The sequence below is a fragment of the Dama dama genome, chromosome 27, assembly GCF_033118175.1.
Source record: "Dama dama isolate Ldn47 chromosome 27, ASM3311817v1, whole genome shotgun sequence".
In the NCBI taxonomy this organism is placed as follows: domain Eukaryota; kingdom Metazoa; phylum Chordata; class Mammalia; order Artiodactyla; family Cervidae; genus Dama; species Dama dama.
Window position 1 is genome coordinate 57,319,310 of NC_083707.1, and position 19,734 is coordinate 57,339,043.

Here is a 19,734-nt window from a genome sequence, read left to right on the forward strand (position 1 = left end):
CAAAAGCCCAGAGAGAGTTCCATCTCCCAGACCAGATCTCATGGCCTTGACCAAGTTCATGAGATCGTGGAGCCCATTTTAAAGGTTGTCTATGAAAAATGATGTTGCTTTGTTCTTTATTGCATCAGAGATTACTGAAGTGTCCTCCACTGCCCCAAAAGTGCATTCACATTCTCTTATCTAGTCACAATGCTGGGCTCAGTTTTATAAGTGAGGAGAGGAAATCAGGTCCCTGCCCTCTTGGGTTCACAGTCTTAGAAAAAAGAAGCTGATGCCGCTGGATATGAAGGAATTTCTGACAGAGAGGTGGGGGCAAAAACTATCCAGCGACAAGGTGATCACATAGATACCAGGATTATTGTTACATATGCTTGAGCCAGGAGCAGTCACTCGTGTGAGCCTGGGAGTGGGCGGGACTCGGGGAGTCTATGTTTTCTCTCCTTCTTGGTTGGCACAGTTGAGGCTCATAAAATCAAACGCCAGGGTTGAGAGAGACCTTGTGATAAATGTGAATGATCAGTGAATTCATTTAAAAATCTTGTTTGCCCTCCCATCCCTTTTTTGCTGCATATTGTGCTTCATGACCAAAAATCCTCACAGACCAGTGGACACCACCCGTCCTTGTGAGAGGCTTGTGGGGAAGGGGGCGGGAAACCTTTTCTGCACACCCGCCCCCCCAAGGTGTCCCATCCAGATTAGCAATAGCCGCCCCCCCAGGACTAAATGTAAATGGGTTCCTGCCCTTAATCTGCTTCCTTCCTCTGCTGCTCCCCCTTCCCTTGAGCCCCTGCAAGTCACCCCTCCTCTCCCCCGTCACCCCTCCCCCCTTCACCCTTCCAGCTCTTCCAAGTCCCGCTGCTTCTGTCGGCCCTACAACCTGGATGCTCCTCTGCCTGCTGCTTTTCTCCTCCAGACCCCAACGCTCAGTCACCGTGCAGTTTGGGTTCCACCCATCTCTGCGCTGCTCACCCCCACCCCCATCTCTTATCTCCAGTCCACACCCCTCCTCGCGTGTCCAGATTCCACCTGGGCTCCTGAGCCCCTCCTCTCTCCAGAAAGACCCACAGGTCCCGGAACTGAACTGAAGCCACTCCCTCCTCCCAGCCCTGGCCCCTGCCTCGGTCTGATCAGTGGCCCCCACCCCCTCCACCTTGGCCTCTTCCCTCTTTCTTCCCACGTGTCCTCATCGCTTCCCTCGTCCACACCTTCCCTCGCTCAGGCCCCTGGCCTGGCCCCTGGTCCCCACGTCGTCCCCTCTCCAGCCCTCCCCCTGAGGCCCCCACACGTGTGCTCCGGGTGTGGTGAGTGTGGAAAGCACACCTGGGTCTGGAGCTGTCCTGCTCAGCACCTTCCCCACTGGCTGCCCCGTGCCCTCAGTGTGAGCCGAAGCCTCCCCAGCATGGCGCACCTTCGCCTGCCCTCCCGAAACCTCCTTCCTCCACCTTCACAGCGTGGGGCGCCCACCGCGCTGTCCCCCAGGATGCCCCGTGCCCTCTGCTGGCTGTGCAGCACCATCTCCTTGCCAGCTCCCCTGCCCCCGTGGCGCTCCCCACACTGACTTCCAGCCACCACTGACCGGCTGCCTCCCCTGAGCCCTCGAGGTTCCTGGGTTTCTACAGGGCCCAGCGTGTAGCGATGCCTACTGCATGCTTAGTGAGCAAAGGACTGAATCATACTGATCTCATTTTTTTTAATGTTACAAGTAATGGAAGCTCCAAGTGTGAGAAAACAAAATGTAATTGAAATTGTGGTGACTTTTTATTAAGCTGGACCTTTTTTTTAAGGGTCTTGACTGCCAATTTTCAAAGGGTAACACATGGCTGATCATCCTGGAACTGTGTTGTCTTTGCATTTTTAACACATGGAGGGAGAAGTAAAAAGCCAAGGAGACTTAAAATTAGTCTTAGGGTGTCAGATGCAAAAAGAAGGGTCTCATGTGTTTATACTTACAGAGCTCCATCCGTGCTCAGTCAGTCAGGTCCCTCTGTCGTGTCTGACTCTGTGCAACCCTTTGGACTGTAGCTCTCCAGGCTCCTCTGTCCATGAGATTCTCCAGGCAAGAATTCTAGAGCAGGTTGCCATTTCCTCCTCCAGGGCATCTTCCCAACCCAGGGATCGAACCCACGTCTCCTGCGTCTCTTTCTTTACAGGCGGATTCTTCACTGCTGAGCCTTCAGGGAAGCCCATAGAACTCCATATGACTGACTTAAATAACAGTTCAGAAGGCATCACTGATGCCATGATGAGATGCAGACTCCCTGAGAAACCTTCCTCAGTCACAGTTAAATGTAACTATTTCTACCTAACAAGTACAAACCAAACAGAAAATATTTGCGTTTTTAAGTAGACTTTGGATAAAGATTCTGATGATCATCATAATTCATGTCAATTATTCATTAAAAACAATTCTCAAGCCTCCTCATTTAATGTGGATTTTTCTGACTTTGAATTGAATCAGGTAGAGTAATGCAGTAATCAAAACAGACTCGCGAGATGCATAAGATAATGATTAGGTGCTCTATTTGTGAAATGCCTTTCCTTTTTAGAGAGCTAAACCTGATTAACAAGGAACTAGCATATCTGTTTTGTATTCTGGAAAAAATACAGAGTTAGTTAAGCAACTGCACCTAGCTCTCATCTCCCACGTTCGGTCCATCACGGGGCCCTGTTCATTCTTACCTCCCTGCTGTTCCTCAGCTCTCTCTGTGTTCCCTGTCTGCCCCCACCAACACCTGCGGGTAAGCCACCATGTACGTATCATATGGCTTCCCTTGTGACTCAGCTGGTAGAGAATCCACCCGCAATGTGGGAGACCTGGGTGCGATCCCTGGGCTGGGAAGATCCCCTGAAGAGGGGAAAGGCTATCCACTCCAGTATTCTGGCTTGGAGAGTTCCATGGACTGTATAGTCCATGGGGTCGCACATAATATATAGTAATAAATATTTTATATATATATATATAACTATTTATCTGTTTACTGGCTGAGCTGAGTCTCTGTCGCTCGGGCTTTCTCTGGCTGCAGCGAGCAGGGCTGCCCTCTAGTTGTGGGGCGTGGGTTTCTCATCGCGATGGCTCCTCTTGCTGTGGAGCACAGGTTCTAGGGCACATGGGCTTCGGTGGTTGAGGCTCACGGGCTCTGTAGCTGCAGTTCCCGGGCCCCAGAGCACAGGCTCAGCAGCTGTGGCACACAGGCCTGGGCGCTCCACAGCACGTGGGGTCTTCCATCTGCCTGAATCAGGGATCGAACTCATGTCTCCTACGTTGGTAGGCAAATGGGGACGCCCCGCTTGTAGATGTCTAACTAGTCTTTTATATCCACCTTGGAAGGATAGTTATGACCAACCTAGATAGCATATTAAAAAACAGAGACATCACTTTGCCAACAAAGGTCCGTCTAGTCAAGGCTATGGTTTTTCCAGTGGTCATGTATGGAAGTGAGAGTTGGACTATAAAGCTGAGCGCCGAAGAATTGATGGCTTTTGAACTGTGGTGTTGGAGAAGACTCTTGAGAGTCCCTTGGACTGCAAGGAGAGCCAACCAGTCCATCCTAAAGGAGATCAGTCCTGGGTGTTCATTGGAAGGACTGATGTTGAAGCTGAAACTCCAGTACTTCGGCCACCTGATATGAAGAGCTGACTCATTTGAAAAGACCCTGATGCTGGGAAAGATCGGGGGCAGGAGGAGAAGGGGACGACAGAGGATGAGATGGTTGGATGGCATCACCAACTCGATGGACATGGGTTTGGGTGGACTCCGGGAGTTGGTGATGGACAGGGAGGCCTGGCGTGCTGCGGTTCATGGGGTTGCAAAGAGTCTGACACGACTGAGCGACTGAACTAAACTGAACTGACCTCCTACAGTGGCAGAATGGTCTTAGCAGAATGTGAGATGATCATTTCATTCCTCTGCTGAAAGCACAGAAATTTCCCGTTCTGTCACTTTCAAGACAAAGACCTAATCCTTTATGTGCCCCGTGAAGTCCTGCGTGGCTGGGCCCAGCGTATTTGTCTCAGCTGCGTTTTGCATCATTGCTGCCTCTCATGCTTTCTGGGTCTGGTCCCATGAGACTTCTTGCACACACCAAGCTCCTTCTTGCCTCAGGACTTTTGCACATTCCCTTCCTTCAGTGGGGAACACACTCCCAGTCTGGGTTCATTCAGCCGGCTCTGAGCCCAGACCCCCGGCCTTTAGAGAGTCTCGTGTCTCCCTGCGGCAGGTACAGTAAGCGGCTGGCCACTGATATCTATGGTTGCGTGTTTAGCAGCTGTCTCGTCCGTCAGGCTCAGTCTGGTGGTGGCTGTCCTGGAGCTTCCTGTTGCTCACCACCTCACAGTGCCCGCTGCAAGGCCGGTGCTCAGAACAGAGTGGTCAAGCCCAGAACGTGGGCGTCAGCAAGAGGCTTGTGCAAGCGTCGCCCTCTCCAGCCCTTTGCGAAGCTGCCGTTTTGTTTTTCTGATACTGAGCTGCTTATGTATTTTGGAGATGAATCCTGTGTCAGCTGCTTCATTTGCAGTTATTTTCTTCCGTGTTGAGGGTTGACTTTTCGTCTCTTTCATGGTTTCTTGGGCTCTGCAGTGCATTGCAGTTTTTCTAATCCAAAAGGAGCCTACACCTCCTTGTGCCAAAAAAGTAAAGTCATTCCTTCAGCAGAGTGCAGTTCCCACAGAAGCGAGATGTGCATGCAGTCAGCCTCCCTCAGTACTCTAAGCTTTTTCTCCTTCTGTAATTAAGAAATATCAGCCCGTGAAGGTTGGTGATGGCTGCCACTTTGTGTAATAGAACTGCAGCTGTTGCCATGTTTTTCTGATTTGTTTTCTTTCTGGTTGGTGAGAATCTGGAGCTGCAGGGTGCGGAGGGGAGCCTATTAAAAATGTTTCAAGTGAACAAATTTCAATATTTGAACAATGGTCATACACCAACCAGAGATGTAAACCATACATTCATGTACACCCCACACACACGTGCCCCACCGGGAGGAGACATGCTTTCAGAGCTGGGACAAGCAGGAACTCTTGACTGCAGGGTCAGCAAAGCAGCACCTGATTTGGTTGAGAGGCACCCGCCACGTGGACCTGTGAGAAGCCGGGCAGCAGGGCGGGGCAGAGACTGGGCAGCAGCCACGCAGGAAAACTCTTTGGGGCCTGGCTGAGCTGCGTGAAGGCACACGTTTTCAGCTGGGGTGACAGTGCCCCTTTGAGGGTAAAAACCTGTTCTTAGAGGACAAGAGGTCTCAGCCATCACAATGGCTTGTGGTCCTCCACGCGGCCACAGAACAAACCACTGGTCCCATAGGCGTCTTTGGTAAGATTGCATGAGAGGAAAGGGGCAGTTGGTGGGGGGGTGGCATCTAAAAAGGCTCCTGGGGGGTGCTGATGGGGAGAAAGGCTGAGAAGCACTGGGTGGGGGAGAGCAAGTAGGGGAAAGACAGACACTGGATTCAGGTGGGGAGAGGGGAGAGGCCAGACCACAAACCCAGGGAGGAGGCAGCTCCTCCAAGACAGGTCATGGAAAGCAGCAGGGGGCAGCTTCGGGGAGCATGAGGGTGGGAGAGGCGCTGATTGCCGGGGGAGGCTGGGGAGGACGGGGACAGCAGCACCCAGGAGCAGAAGGAGAAGCAGCCAGACCTTCCTCTGACCAGGTCCAGCACGCCCTATTTGACCCAGTGTCTCTGCAGACTTCTCAGACCTTTGTCCTAAAGTGTTTGCCAGAAGATCAGGGAGACCTGTGTGAATACCAAGTTGTTACTTAGCAAAGAAGTGGGGTCCAGTTATATGAGAGTTGCATCACAGAGGGCCTGCTGGTCTTCGCGGTCTTGCTTCACAAAGGCGAGAGAAGAGTTGGTAATTGGGCCAGGAGACTTCAAGAAGAACAGTTTTCTTCCAAAAGCACTTGTTGACCCCCTCCCGTGCGCCAGGCACTGTGTTAGTTTGTCAGTGTTGGGTCCTTCAGGAAGGAGTTCAGACACAAGACAACAGCTGTTTTTAAAAAGTGGAATTTTTAAAGACCCCGGTGCAAGGACAGATTGAGGGCAAAAGGAGAAGGGGCAGTAGATGATGGTTGGATAGCATCACTGACTCAAAGGATGTGAGTTTTTCATGGAGTGTGAATAACAGCTGTTCCTGCCCACAGGGGTGTGTGAGGCCAGGACGGGGTGCAGCTGAGGCCCTGGGAGGACTTACCCTTCTCCAGAGAAGGGCCTGAGCCCCCAAACCCCCATCACTGCCTCCTGGATCAGCCATGTGACCCAGAGTTGCCCTGGCCAGCAGTTCCTTCCCTAGCACAGATAGTACAGTCTGTTCTTTTTTTTTTTTTTCCCAACTTTCAAAACTAATATTATATATCTGATTACAAAATATAATAATAAAATATTGATCTTTGTAATAAAGTCAGTACAGTAAACACATATTAAAATCACCCTTCGTTCCTACCACTTAGAGAAAAATCACCATTAAATTTTGGTTTGTGTCTTGCAGAATTATTCTCGGTAAACATACACAAGGTTTTTTTTTTATTTTTATTTATTAATTACAGGAGTGGAATTGTAGAGTGTGCACAGTTTTACCTTAATAAATCCTAGATGGCTGTCCATGTCAGTAAATACCATAGTTTACGCCGGGTTTCATTCCATAGACCAAACATCTTTTTTTAATAATTTCTGTTTATCTATTCATGGCTGCGCAGGGCATGTGTTGCTCTGCGGGAGCTCTTCTCTGCGTGGTGAGCGGAGAGCGCCTCTTCGTCTGGTGTCTGGCTGCTCACCGCGGTGGCCTCTCTCGCTGGGCGCGTGGGCTCCGGAGTGCAGGCTCGATAGTTACAGACTTGGTCGCTCCACCACATGTGGGGTCTCACCAGATCAGGATTGAACCCGTGTCTCCTGCACTGGCAGGCAAATTCTTTACCACTGAGCCACCAAGGAAGCCCCATAGACCAAACATTTTTCGCCACGGCCTAGTGGTCAGCATCTAGGCTATGTCAGCATCTCACCATATAAACAGTACGAGGACTGTAATCCTGAAATACACATTTTGTACCAATAGCTTACCGTTGGTATAAATCCTAAAAGAGAAGTAGCTATAAGAAGGGACTTGGACCTTAGAATCTTGATGCCTGTTGCCATCCCACTTCCTAAGCGGAACTGTTCAATATCCTCAAGAAGTGCTGGGACCTACACAGGACAAGAGCAGATCCCTGCTGCGGGGGGAGAGGGGGGCGACTGGACAGGCTGGAAGATAGCCGTGGAAGGGAGCCCGGTGGGAAGAAAGGATTTGAAGAAATATAAAAATACAGTAGCAGTTGAGTCCATACTGGGGACAGGAAAGCATCGTATTGACGTTGTAGAAGGTGGGGTTCAGTCATGTGGGAGGGAAGCTGGGTCCCTTCCCAGATAATGAAGAAAAGGACGAAGAAGAAAACGGGAGGGGCCAAGACCAAGGATTCATAGGCTTAGATTGAAAAAGCTGCCTCCACGTGAAAAAAAACAACAGTCAAGCACACCATCAGAGGAAATGCTTAGAGAGGAAGAGGTTCTGGTAGGCAGGCCAGAGACGTCCAGTCTGATCCTGGGTGTGTGTGGCGGGGTAGGGTACTCTATTGTACCGTTCAGTTGCTAAGGGGTCTGTGATTCTTTGTGACCCCTGTGACCCATGGACTGCAGCAGGCAGTCCCAAGTTTGCTCAAACTCATGTCCATGGAGTCGATGATGCTGTCTAACCATCTCATCCTCTGCCGCCCCCTTCTGCTGGCTTCAGTCTTTCCCAGCCTCAGGGTCTTTTCCAGTGAGTGGGCTCTTCATCTGGTGGTCAGAGTGTTAGAGCTGGGGCGGGGTCGCTGAAAGTGGACCTGTGACAGAGCAGGGCTCTTCAGGTGTGAATCTGTATCCCTTGTGAGGAATGTGACCTGGATGTTTACTCTGGAGAACCCGCTCCCTCGGGCTTGGCTTCCTCCTGGACATAGCCGGACGCATGTGGGGAAAAGACAGCAAGGACTCCCAGCAGAATACGAATGTGGTTATCTGTGAATAGGGGAGCTGTGGGTGGTAATTTTTTTCCTCTTTATTTCCCCAGAATTTCCATGAGAGTAAACACTTTCCTGTTAGATCAGTAGACTCTTCCTTCCCTTCTGCTCCTTAATGCTTTGTCCACTCAGATGTTAAGCCAGGGCTGGCAGAGGAGGAGAAGACTCTGCCTTGGGTTCAGCATCTTTACTCCTCACGCTCCTGGGTGGCTCTGACCGAGGCAGGCACATTCTGGGCCAGGGAGCCGGGAGGTGGTGTTGTGTGCCTGCTAAGTCCCTTCAGGCGTGTCCGACCCTTTGTGACCCCATGGACTGTAGCCCACCAGGTGCCTCCATCCATGGGATTCTCCAGGCAAGAACACTGGAGTGGGTTGCCAAGCCCTCCTCCAGGGGTCTTCCCGACCCAGGGATCAAACCTGTGTCTAACTGCAGGCAGATTCTTTAATCACTGAGCCACTGGGGAAGCCCGAGGTGGTGTCTGATGCACAGAAAAGGCAGGGGTTCTCCAGGGGCAGGCGGATCCATTCCTCAGCATCTCTTTTAAGTCCCTGTGTTTTGCCCCTTTGAAAGAAATTCCACTTTTCTTTTTTTTTTTTATGGCTATAAAATCTAATTTTCAGCGACAAATTTGGATCTCTGCAGTCTTGATGGATGTACCCTGTCTTTTCTGTGAAACATAATTAAATTTCTTGATAAGTCAACAGCCGATGGAAAAAAGTGTTGTTCTCCACTGTTGCTAATGTATGAAGGATAATTAAAACTCATAAATAACCATAAAATCATTTGCCTTCGATGATAACATCTTTAAGTGTGTAACATCTTAACAATTTAAAGGCTTCATTCGATATCCCCTTGGACACAGAGCCCATCTTCTGGGAAAGAGTTGTGAATAAATTTTACTTATGTTCTTTTTATAGTGAGACGTTATTACTCAGTGGTGATACGCAAAATAGCTTTGTGATGGTGATCGTTGTTTTATCTTTGTAATTACAGACATATCAAGTGGATCTGAAGCCCAACGGGTCAGAAATAATGGTGACGAATGAGAACAAGAGAGAGTACATAGAGTACGTACCATCCGGCCCTGTCTTCATTAAATCGAGCAGCACGTTTGGTGGACGGCCCTTGCCAGAGCACCTTGTGCATGTCGTGGACATCCTTCTAACAGCCCGGGTTCCTTTCTGGCTTGGGCTCGTGGACTGGAAAGTGTGGCTTGTGTCATGACTCCTTGGAGCTGCCAGACGGAGGAGCAATGGGAGGAGACGAGGGTCCTTGTTGAGTAACGCGGCAGATACTCTGGGAGCCAGTGGGCATCCCGTCTAACACTGAGAATCATGGCGATGGAACACAGTGTCCATGGCCAGTTGGGGTAAAATTAGCAACAACCAAAGAGAAGATATTGCATCTCTCTCCTGACTTCTTTTCCACAATGAAAGTGTAGGAAAGGAGTTTAAAATGGATAGGGAGAATTGAGCAGATGCTGAAACACCGTTCCTGATGTGTGTGATTTTCTTTACTCAGCCTCTTCAGCCTCCATCGGTGGAACAAACTGTTGAGTCCTTTGGAAGTACATCAGTACTGGGCAGAAGTTCTTTCTCTGTGGGGCAGCTTACGTTTTCCTCTCTGGTGTATACATATGCTTCACGCACACAGTCCTGGTATCCCCCAAGGATCGCCAGGCTGCCTCGCTAACCTTGGGCACAGGGGGAGGTCAGCATGACGGTGGTTGGCTCCCAGGGTCTTAGTTTCTGCTCATCTAGTGAGTTAACAGCCACGGCCTGAGCTCCCTGTTTGCATTCAGAACATCACCTCAACAAGCCAGGTTGCCTCCTCTCTCATTATAATGGGTCACAGGGCCTGAGAGAACTGGCCGAGGATCTCAGCATCCTTCCCTAGCATCCGCAAAGAAAAGCCTATTGTCTTTTCTAATTAGGAGGAGTTGGAGAGTGTCGAGTCCCTACAGACCCTGACGAAGGACAGACTTCTCCACTTGCAAGTTCGAAAACTTGCTACTCTTAGTCAAAGACTAAAAGTAAGATACGACAGTTCTTGCCTGTTCACGTTAATTGGCACTTGTGCTGAACTTGAACAGTCTCAGCAAGTAGATGGCGTCCTAGCAGACACCATTGTCTTCATTCAGAAAGCACAGACTTGGAATTGATTTTTAACAGCCCTCCACCCCAGGGCGACTAGGGTCAGAAGTCAGAGGGTTTGGACCTTGTGATGCATGTACCGCATCTTTCTTTGCAGTTACTTCTTTGAGGTTTCAGGTTGGGGGTTGGGGGCAGGGCCTCAGGCAGCGTCTCCACTGGCTTCCCCACCAGAAGTCCGATTGAACTCCCAGCTCCTCCCTGCCCCCCCCGCCCCCCCCCCCCCGGCGCAGTAGGAGGCTGTTGGGCTGGTGATTGCAGCACAGCCAGGGAGCCCCAAAATGCTGAGCAGTGGGCGGGTGGCAGGCTGGTCCCCGGGTGCCGTTGCCATGGCGCCCCCTCGTAAGTGAGAGCCCTTGGTGACAAGGTCCCTGTGCTATTTCACGACAGAATGCCTTAGGTGGACTCCAGAGCGGATTCACCTGGTAGTAAATGCTGCTATACACTGAACGTTGTCACAGGGAACATGGTTTCAGTGGATTTCTGTGACTCACAGAAGTTTATTACCACCAGTCCTCCAAATGTTGGCATTAAAGTAATAATGTTAGTGGTAAAATGCTGATAGATTGTATGTCTTCGTTGAAAACCAGCACATTGGATTCTAGAACGAAATATCAAATGCTCACATATGTCGTGCTGGGTATTCCCCTTAAAAATATGTACATGGTTGTATGTAAGTGTGGGTATATACATCTTTGGGTTTGTGTGTACATGTTCATTATGCCCAGGTATGTTTGTATTCAAGGCCCATTTTCCCTTTTTTCTGGACAGTCACATTTATAAAGCAGCTTTGGTAAAGTGAGGCTTGGTGGCGGGGAGGGGGAAGAAACCAGTGTCTTTTTTTTTTAAATCCCCAATGAGATTCGAGGCTCCACGTGTGCCCCTGTTCTCGAAAGCATCCAGGACTCAGCCCCAGCGGCCCCTCTTTCCTTGGCCCGCTTTGGACCCGGCTCCTCCCCTGCCCAAGAACTGCTGCAGTGTTGAAGGAAGGAGTGAAAGCAGGAGGTGGTTAACTGCTGTCCGTTTCTTCCCGCAGCCTAGTCATCCAGTGGAGGTTCGTGAACAGGGTCCAGAAGCAGATGAACGCCTTCCTGGAGGTGAGTCAGGCTCAATGGGAGCCGGGCCTGCGCCCTCAGGTTGCCCTCAGGTTGGGAGAGGACCGCCCCCGACCTGGGCGCAGGTGTGGGGACCCCCTCCCACTGCCTGCAGCCCCAGGACAGGAGTGTCCGTGCGGCCCTGCCGCCCTCCGTTTGTTGGCGTTGGTTCAGGGTTTTCTGGCTTTGCTGCTCTTAGTTGTTAATTCGCCGTGACTGTTTTTAAAGGGAAATCTTTACAGACTTGATCCAGAAGGGCCGGCTCCCCCCAGAGGCTAGACCCATCGCCCTGCAGTTTTCAGTGGTACCCAGGGAAGGCTGGGAGCATCTCAGTGCTTTGCTGTGGTGACCGCAGGTTCCATTCATACCATCCCTCCCCATTAGCCATGCCTTCCCCTTCATCAGCCGAACATTTTTTTTTTAACCCCCTGCCCTTTCTTCGTGGCTGGCTGAACAATTCCTCACCCTATTAAAGCGTGAAGCGGTTACTTCTCAGACCCGGGTAGTTAACGTCAATGCCGCCACCAGGCCCCTGAGGAGAGAGGCCCGTCAGAGAATAGGGGTTCATCATTTTTTATAAAATGGCGCACTGTGACCCAAAGTGCAGTTTCTTTTTAAGTCCTAATAACTGGCTGTAGTTAAAGAGAATGAACCCCAGGTGTCCACTCCAGGCTTCCGTTCTCATTGAACCAATGCTGGGTTCTTGTTGAGTGATGCTCTTAAGTTCACCCCTCACCCAGTTACCTGCTCATGGTGAATAAAGCACCAGCCCAGGCAGGACACTCGGAAAAATTCCGGGACTTTGGGTGCAATGTATGAATTGGACACACTTGATAACAGCAGGTTTCACACCTTATTTACACACGAAACCCAGGTGGCCTCACTCCAGGTGATCTCACTTGCAGAAAGTGACTACATGAAGGGCCAGTGATGCGGAACATCCATCCTGGGTCAGTGCAGTGGTTAGTGAAAGTGCCAGTCACTGAGTCGTGTCTGACTCTGCAACCCCCCATGGACTGTAACCCACCAGGTTCCTCTGTCCGTGGGATGCTCCAGGCAAGAACACTGGAGTGGGTGGCCATTCCCTTCTCCAGGGGGTAAACCCACATTTCCTGCACTGCGGGTGGATTGTTTCCGTCTGAGCCACCAGTCGGTGATAACTGACCAGCTAAGCTGGGAACTGGCTGTTGCTCTGTGCTCCCTGTCTCCTCTCTGCTGATCACAGGCCACCTCTGGCGTCTCATCTCTGCCTTCGGCACCTTGTTTGTGAACGGTCTGCTTGCACGCCTCTGGCCTGTGTGTCTGAGGGCACCCTCACTCCCGGCGGTGTGTCATAAGTGGCTTTTGGAATCTGCCGCCTACTTGCAGCAACTCATATTTTCAGTGTTTCAGGAATTACTCAAGTACCTGAATCTTCTGGAGTCTGCCACTCTTTAAATCTTTTATACTGTGATTATGCTGTTTTTATTGGAACTAAAATTACTGAATACTGTCACTGATAGCTATAAATTATCAGGGAACAATGTATTTTTTCCTAGCTAACCACACAAAGCTGGTTGGCCCTATAAAATTTGTCTCTTTCAGAGAAAAAGATATTGAGAGTGATTTTTTTTTTTTTTCTTTCAGGGATTCACAGAACTGCTCCCTATTGATTTGATTAAAATCTTTGATGAAAATGAACTAGAGGTTTGTAAACATTTTACATAAAGGAGATTTTATTTACGTTGCTTCACTGCTGAAACTGTAATATTCTCTCATCCACAATGTCCTAGTGAGTAAGCCTAGGTCAGTTCTGCCACAGGTGTCCCGGGAGCTTGTGTGCCGACTGGGGAGCAGGGAACAGCAGAGGCCGTCACCTGTGCGCTCCTTCCTGGGAGAGGGCAGGTCTGGGGTGCGGCAGAGAGAGGCCTGCGTGCTGAGCCGGCTCACCACCGGGCCTGGCTTGGCGGGGAAGCTGCTGCTGCTTCCAGTAGAGCTGGGGCGGCAGCAGCCAGGTGAGGGGGGCACCACCCTGCTCCCCGGGTTTTCTGCACACCCACCGTGAGAGCCGAGGGGGACTCGGCCCGGAGGTGAGCGGGAGCATCTGGGGGAGCTCCTAGAGCAGCAGTCACAGTGAAGGTGAAGGGGTCGCGTTGAGTGAGGAAGCACAGCAGAAGCAACGAGGCGGGAGCAGGAGGTGGCTCCGTGCCGGCCTGGGCCAGCCTCTTGGTGTTGATGTGGACGAGAGTGCGGCATCTGCAGGGCAGGGGGCCTCTTCACCGTTGTGTCGAGGGAAGCAAGACGAGGCAGGCTGCGTCTGTACAGAGGCTGCTGACAGGACTCAGGCCGCTTGTCCAGTGAAGCGGCTCCTGGAGACTGGCTTTCTGTTCTTCCACCTTCAAGTGAAAATGTCCAGGTAGATGACATCCTAGAAAGATGAAGGACCAGTCTGCTCACCGGGAGGTGAGGTGATGCCCTGAGCTGGTGGATCCGTCTGGGGAAGACACGTTCTTGCTGTCATAAAGCACAAATTCTGCTGTGGGTGGAGACGTATTTTGAAATATTGAGACAGGTAACTTCTCAGAAGGGCAGACAGCCAGTGTCACGGGCATATGTAAACCGAGCCAAAAGAAACCCGTGAGCACTGAGCTGAGATCAGAGTGGCCAGGAGGGCGATCCGTTTGGACTTTTCATTTCCAGTATGAGACGCGGTGGTCCATCCAGGCCCTGGAATCGGGTCCCCTCGTTACCTCTCTTGTCTCTGACCCGAGGCGGCAGGCAGGGTGTGGCACACGTGTTCCCCTTCATCCGTCCTTCCAGTTCACTGGCTCGTCTGGCTTTGCATGTAACGCGATGCTGGCGTTGAGAGGAGGCCTTTTCTCCGTGTGCATTTCTTGGGCTTTCACGATACACCCTGTTCACCTCTGGTCTGTCTCCTCCAGTTGCTGATGTGCGGCCTTGGCGATGTGGATGTGAACGACTGGCGACAACATTCTATTTACAAGAACGGCTACTGCCCGAACCACCCCGTGATCCAGTGGTTCTGGAAGGTAAGTCTGGGGCCCAGGGCCTGTGCTGCCTTCCAAGGTCCGTGGCCTGCTGGGGAGGGAAGAGGCCTGCTGAGCCCGACGGAGCCCTTCCCGCTGCTTCTGTGTGACCGTGGTGGACGCCTGTCCTCACTTGTCCTGAGTAAGCCACGCTGTCTTCCTCGGTCACCTACTCCAGTGCTTTTGTTTGAGGAAACCCTTGAGTAGGATGACCCTAAAAAGCAGATAGCTGGATTCAAGAATTGGAACGAGTCCTCCAGAGTATGAATAAGAATGAAAGGCTTCTCAGGACAAATACATGCTTTGGGGCTGCCTTTTCCAAGATGCCATTTTGGTTTGAAAAACCATTTTCTCAACTTTTTTTGTGAATTACAACAACCATTTTGATGTTTACATCTTTCAATCAGAGATGCAAATGAAATCTGATTCACTCTCTAAAGGCCAGTGTTTGTATCCTGTTCATTTTAGGAGAGAAGTGAGACAGCAGGCCTGAAGAAGAGAGTATAAACTGACTTTGAAAGAACAGTTCCAGGGGGAAGAGCACTGGTTATTTACTTATAGAAATAAGAAATCTGTTTGAATTGTCTTAATTTCTAAGTATCTGTTACTAATAAGATTTCAAGTGCGGCAGAGAAGTATAGAGAAAAGGAAGAAAGCAGAATCATCAAATCCTAAAATCTTAGTCCAGGTCTCACTCAGCTTTGATTTTGAATTTTTTTTTTTTTTAAGTATCAGTTCAAGTGACTTTACCAGTGAAGCCAACTAGATTCTTAGAATAATTCAGATAAGTAAGATACACCGGTAATTTCAGAGGCCTAGCCTGGCTTCCGTTTTTCTTTTTCTAAAATGTTATCTTTAGAGAATTTCTCTACAGTCAGAAATCCTGCCTCATAAGCTGGGTTCCCCTCTCGAGCCAGTCGGAAACACACAGTTTGAAAAGCGTCAACCCCAGGATCGTGTGTGTTTCTGATTGACTCGAGTGGACCAGCAAGCCTCACAAACAGAAACATGAGCTCAGTGCTGTCAAGGAGTTTGCCTCTTTTTTAAAAAACCACTTATTTTTTACCAGTGGGCACATGAAGAAAGTGACATTGTGATCCCTCAGTCTCTGAGATTACAGAGGCCAGTGTCGTGGCCATTAAAAAAAATGCACCCCGGCCTTACCCTGTCCGGGTGTAAGACGGTCTAGGACTTCCGCCGCAGTGCACGCGGGATGACAGTTTGCCGGTCCGCGTTGCGCGTCCAGTGGCGCATGGTGACCTCTGCCCCCGTCCGCAGGCTGTGCTGCTGATGGACGCCGAGAAGCGCATCCGGTTACTGCAGTTTGTCACGGGGACGTCCCGAGTACCTATGAACGGATTTGCTGAGCTTTATGGTGAGTAGGATACCAGGGGGTCTTGTCCTCCCCTCACCCCATGCTATGTACCAGGCATGTGCTGTGCTCCAGAAGACTGCCCCCAGCCGCGGGGGTTTTGTCTGGACGCAGTAGACCCACCACATGAAGGGTGCGGCCACATGCTGCCCCCCTCAGCTGCTCTTAAGTGCTCAGTTATGTCCGACTCTCTGCGACCCCATGGACTGCAGCACGCCAGGCCCCCCCTGGAGTTTACTCAAACTCATGTCCAGTGAGTCGGTGATGCCATCCAACCATCTCATCCTCTGTGGCCCCCTTCTCCTCCTGTTTGTGTAGTTACCTCTGTATAAAAGCAGGGGACTGTTTTTACTTTTTGTTTTTGTACAGAGAACCATAAGTTTGGTCTTCTCTTTTTTCTGGTACATCTTCCAAAACAACTAGATTTTGCAGAATCATCCATGTGGTTGTAAGCTGAACATTAAAAAACTGCACCCCTCCACAAGGCAGAATTCTTTTAGCGCTTCCTGTAGATTAAAAAAATTACTTTCTGCTCTGCATATTAAAAGTCACGATATTTCAGGTTTCCACCCCACCCACCCAGAAGTAGTTTTAAATTTAAGTTTGCAGGGCTGGGCTGAAAGGCTGCAGCTTCCACCCATCCCATGTTGTCTCTGCTCTGTTCAGCGTGGCGCGGTTCCGTCCTGATGGTGACGCGAGTCTGGGTCTGAGGTTTGGGGTGGTGCAGCACCGTGGCTGCCCCTGTTTTATACACTGTGATGTCACAGATGCAGAAGGGGTCCCCGGGCTCACCCCAGGCACGCCTTGCCTGCCCCTCCTCCGTCTTGCCTTGAGCACTCAGCGTTGTGTTCTCTTTTTCTTTTCTCTAGGTTCCAATGGTCCTCAGCTGTTTACAATAGAGCAATGGGGAAGTCCTGAAAAACTGCCCAGAGCTCACACGTGGTGAGTGACGGAAAACCACACAGCTGTCGGCAGACAGGCTTGTTTTTTCAAAGCTTAGTTGTGGATAACACTGGGCGAGAGGCAAGCATGCTGTGCTCCCTGCCCACTGAGCACTTAGAGTGGGAAATGTCAGTCATGCAGGTAGAGGTATCATCATCGCTGGTGCTGATGAAGCTGAACCATGTGTTGAGAGGGCCGGTATGTTTGATAATGAAGGGTTAAATCCCTCCTTCCTGCTTCCCGTGGGGCGTTCCTCCTCCAGTCCCCCTCTTTCCTTAAATATTCTGGGAAGCAGAGATTTTACTGTATCATCTCCCTACATGGCTGTGGCAGCAGCCAGCCTCTGAGCAGACTGCGTTCTTATTCCAGCCTTAAATTGGTTTAGAACCAGGAATGAGATTCCTTGGAGAAACAGGGTCTTTAAAAGACTTTCCATGGCCATCCAGAACCCATGAATCTCTGGGATTTAGTAATGTGATTGTGACGGGGGGGGGGGGTCACAGGTCCGACCAAGGACCCCTGCCCCAGGGAGGCTCAGTGCAGTGGCACTCAGAAGCCCTCCAGGGAACGGGGTGGGAGGAGGAGGACCTCAGGAGCCTTCAATCCGGCTCCCGGGTCCCCCGGGTTGGTTTCCCCTGCCGAGGCTTTGGTTTCTTACTCATAGGACGTAGGTGGAGGGGGTCCTATGGATGGTCAGCCCCCCGGCCTCCTTCCCCACGAGAAGCCTGGGCTTCCAGAGTCGCCGGGCCGTCCTGGGCTGCCTGGCACAACTCGGAGGAAGGTCTCATTCAGGTGCATGTGTGGGAGATGGGCTGTGGAAGGTTTTTTTGCTTCTCTTTGATTCCGTCGCCTTGCCGGAAAGCACGTTCTCCCCACTGTTTGTACCATTCCGAGAACTCCAAGTGGGATGGATGTGGTCCCTGCCTGTCAGCGCCAGGAGAGCAGGCTGACTCTTGCTGCAGCTGGCCGATCCCCAGAGCAGTCGGTGTCCCTGACCGTCTGCCTTTATTCTCCGGGGAGAATGTTTTGGCCATTTGGAGCTTTTATTCCAAACAGTTTCAGAATCCAGTGTAGTTTTCTGGGCTCAGTAGTCTTCATCTGAAAGGCTGCCAGCGCTGAGCTGAGCCCCAGGACCGTCGGGATGGGGAGCGAGCTCCCGGCCTCGAGGAGGAGTCACAGCAGCGTCACTGGGCGCGGCCATCTCGTGTGGGGCAGGCCCTGCACCTTGACGGCAGCGTCCCTGTGGGTTCTTGGCAAGCTTGCTCGTGGTCTCGGAGTTCACAGGCTCCCAAATCTCAGGACTTGGAGTCAGGGCTGCCTGAATTAGCATCTCCACGCTGACCGCTATAGTTAAGCTGCTGCCATGGGAATATGGTTCCTTTTCTTTCCAGACTCTTCAAGGAGAAACCAAGTAATTGAGCACTCATCCCACATCCTACTGTTGACCCACAGACAGATATCTTGCCGTTGAACACTTCTTCTGAGTCAGTGTGCTGGGCCACCACTAAAATACACCCAGACAAGGCCCTGACTCGGTGTCTCTCGACCTTGGCTGGACGTTGGAACCCCCTAGAAAGCATTAAATACAAACACCGGCCCCAGGGTCCCACTTGCGGAGGTTTTGACCCAGTTGGTCTGTTATGACTGGGGCTGTGGGATTGCAGAGCCACCCGGTGGTTGGCAAGGACAGCCAGGGTTTAGAATCGCTGCTCGTCTTCAGGAAGGACAGAGGCCAACCCCCAGGAGGAAGGCAGCCCCACCAGCTTGCAGCGAAGCCCCGCTGCTCGTGGAGTGTCCCAGGAGGAGAGCGTCCGGGGCCTTTTCCCAGGCCACTCTCCCCAGGCCCCGAGGAGAGCACTAGCTCTGCAGAAGCCCCCTGGCTGGCCGCATGGGACTTCCTCTTTTTTCTCTGCTGTGGCTCTCCTCCCAGCCAGCCCCGGCTTCTGCTGAAACATAGAAACACAATGACCATGCTTCATTCTTTGTTCGCTGTGAACAAACTTCACCGCGATGACCATCAGTCGCTCAGTGGTGTCCGATTCTTTGCAACCCCATGATTTGCAGCACGCCAGGCCTCCCTGTCCAACTCCCGGAGTTTACTCAAACCCATGTCCATTGGGTTGGTGATGCCATCCAGCCATCTCATCCTCTGTCGTCCCCTTCTCCTCCTGCCCCCAATCCCTCCCAGCATCAGGGTCTTTTCCAATGAGTCAGCTCTTCGCATGAGGTGGCCAAAGTACTGGAGTTTCAGCCTCAGCATCAGTCCTTCCAATGAACACCCAGGACTCATCTCCTTTAGGATGGACTGGTTGGATCTCCTTGAGTGTAGTTGTGGCTAAATAAAATCTAGCCATATGTGTGTTTAATCTCTTCCATGTTTGATGAAAATATAAAATACACAATGAAACTTCAAGATTAAAACCTGATTTCCTAGGAGAGGGAGGGCTTAGCGGAGCTGGTTCTTTCACATATAATTGTGGAGTATCTAACATGAAGCGGCTTCATTCCTTTGTTCTATCAAAGGTCACTGCTCATATATTTAAAATTCCTCTTTACTAAGCAGCACAGACCCACCTAAAAATAATCTCCTTCAGCCCACACATCTTCCGCAAGACAAGGCTGAGGCCCCTGAGGGTAAGGAGGTCACGCAGTTGGTTGGTGGCAGGCCAGAGCCAGACCTGTGACATCAGAAGTAATGGTGACGCTCAGTGAGCACTTACTGTGCTCCAGGCATCGCCCTGACAAGCGCCGCGTGTGTTAACCGGCGTCCCTGTCCCAGCAGTCCTAAGTGGCGGGTCCGATGACTCCCCTCTTCTTAGCAGTGGAGGAGCTGACACCTCGAGAGCTGACAACATCCCAACCTCAGCTCTTCACGCTCCCCGACTCGCTTCTCTCTCACCCCCCATCATTCCAGTATTTCTCAAGCTTGAATAATGTATGGGCCTTCTTTAAAATGGCCACAGATTCTTGAAGCCCCACAGGATTGCAGGCCCTGGGCTGTGAAATACCAGCTTAAAATCAAGACAACAGCTGCCTCCTGGGAAAAGGCTCTTTTAAGTGTAGCTGCAGAGTGGGGTTCTGTCTTTGTCGCTGGTGAAATGACATTTTGAGGTCATTATCACGGTGAAAACCAAAC

General features: G+C 51.1%; 1 protein-coding gene across 9 annotated transcripts in view; it reads left to right on the forward strand.

Annotated features, from left to right (window-relative positions):
* The window catches only part of NEDD4L (NEDD4 like E3 ubiquitin protein ligase), a 365,586-nt gene that overhangs the window by 339,384 nt on the left and 6,468 nt on the right, over positions 1–19,734 (forward strand). For 8 of the 9 annotated variants that reach the window (XM_061131038.1, XM_061131046.1, XM_061131041.1 and 5 more), the window contains 6 exons: positions 9,008–9,081; positions 11,201–11,261; positions 12,885–12,944; positions 14,180–14,287; positions 15,563–15,659; positions 16,526–16,598. In XM_061131038.1, coding sequence (XP_060987021.1) covers positions 9,008–9,081; positions 11,201–11,261; positions 12,885–12,944; positions 14,180–14,287; positions 15,563–15,659; positions 16,526–16,598 — 473 coding nt within the window. Of the gene's footprint in view, positions 1–2,150; positions 2,354–9,007; positions 9,082–11,200; positions 11,262–12,884; positions 12,945–14,179; positions 14,288–15,562; positions 15,660–16,525; positions 16,599–19,734 lie in introns of those variants that run through there. The other variant, XM_061131047.1, reaches the window with a different exon arrangement.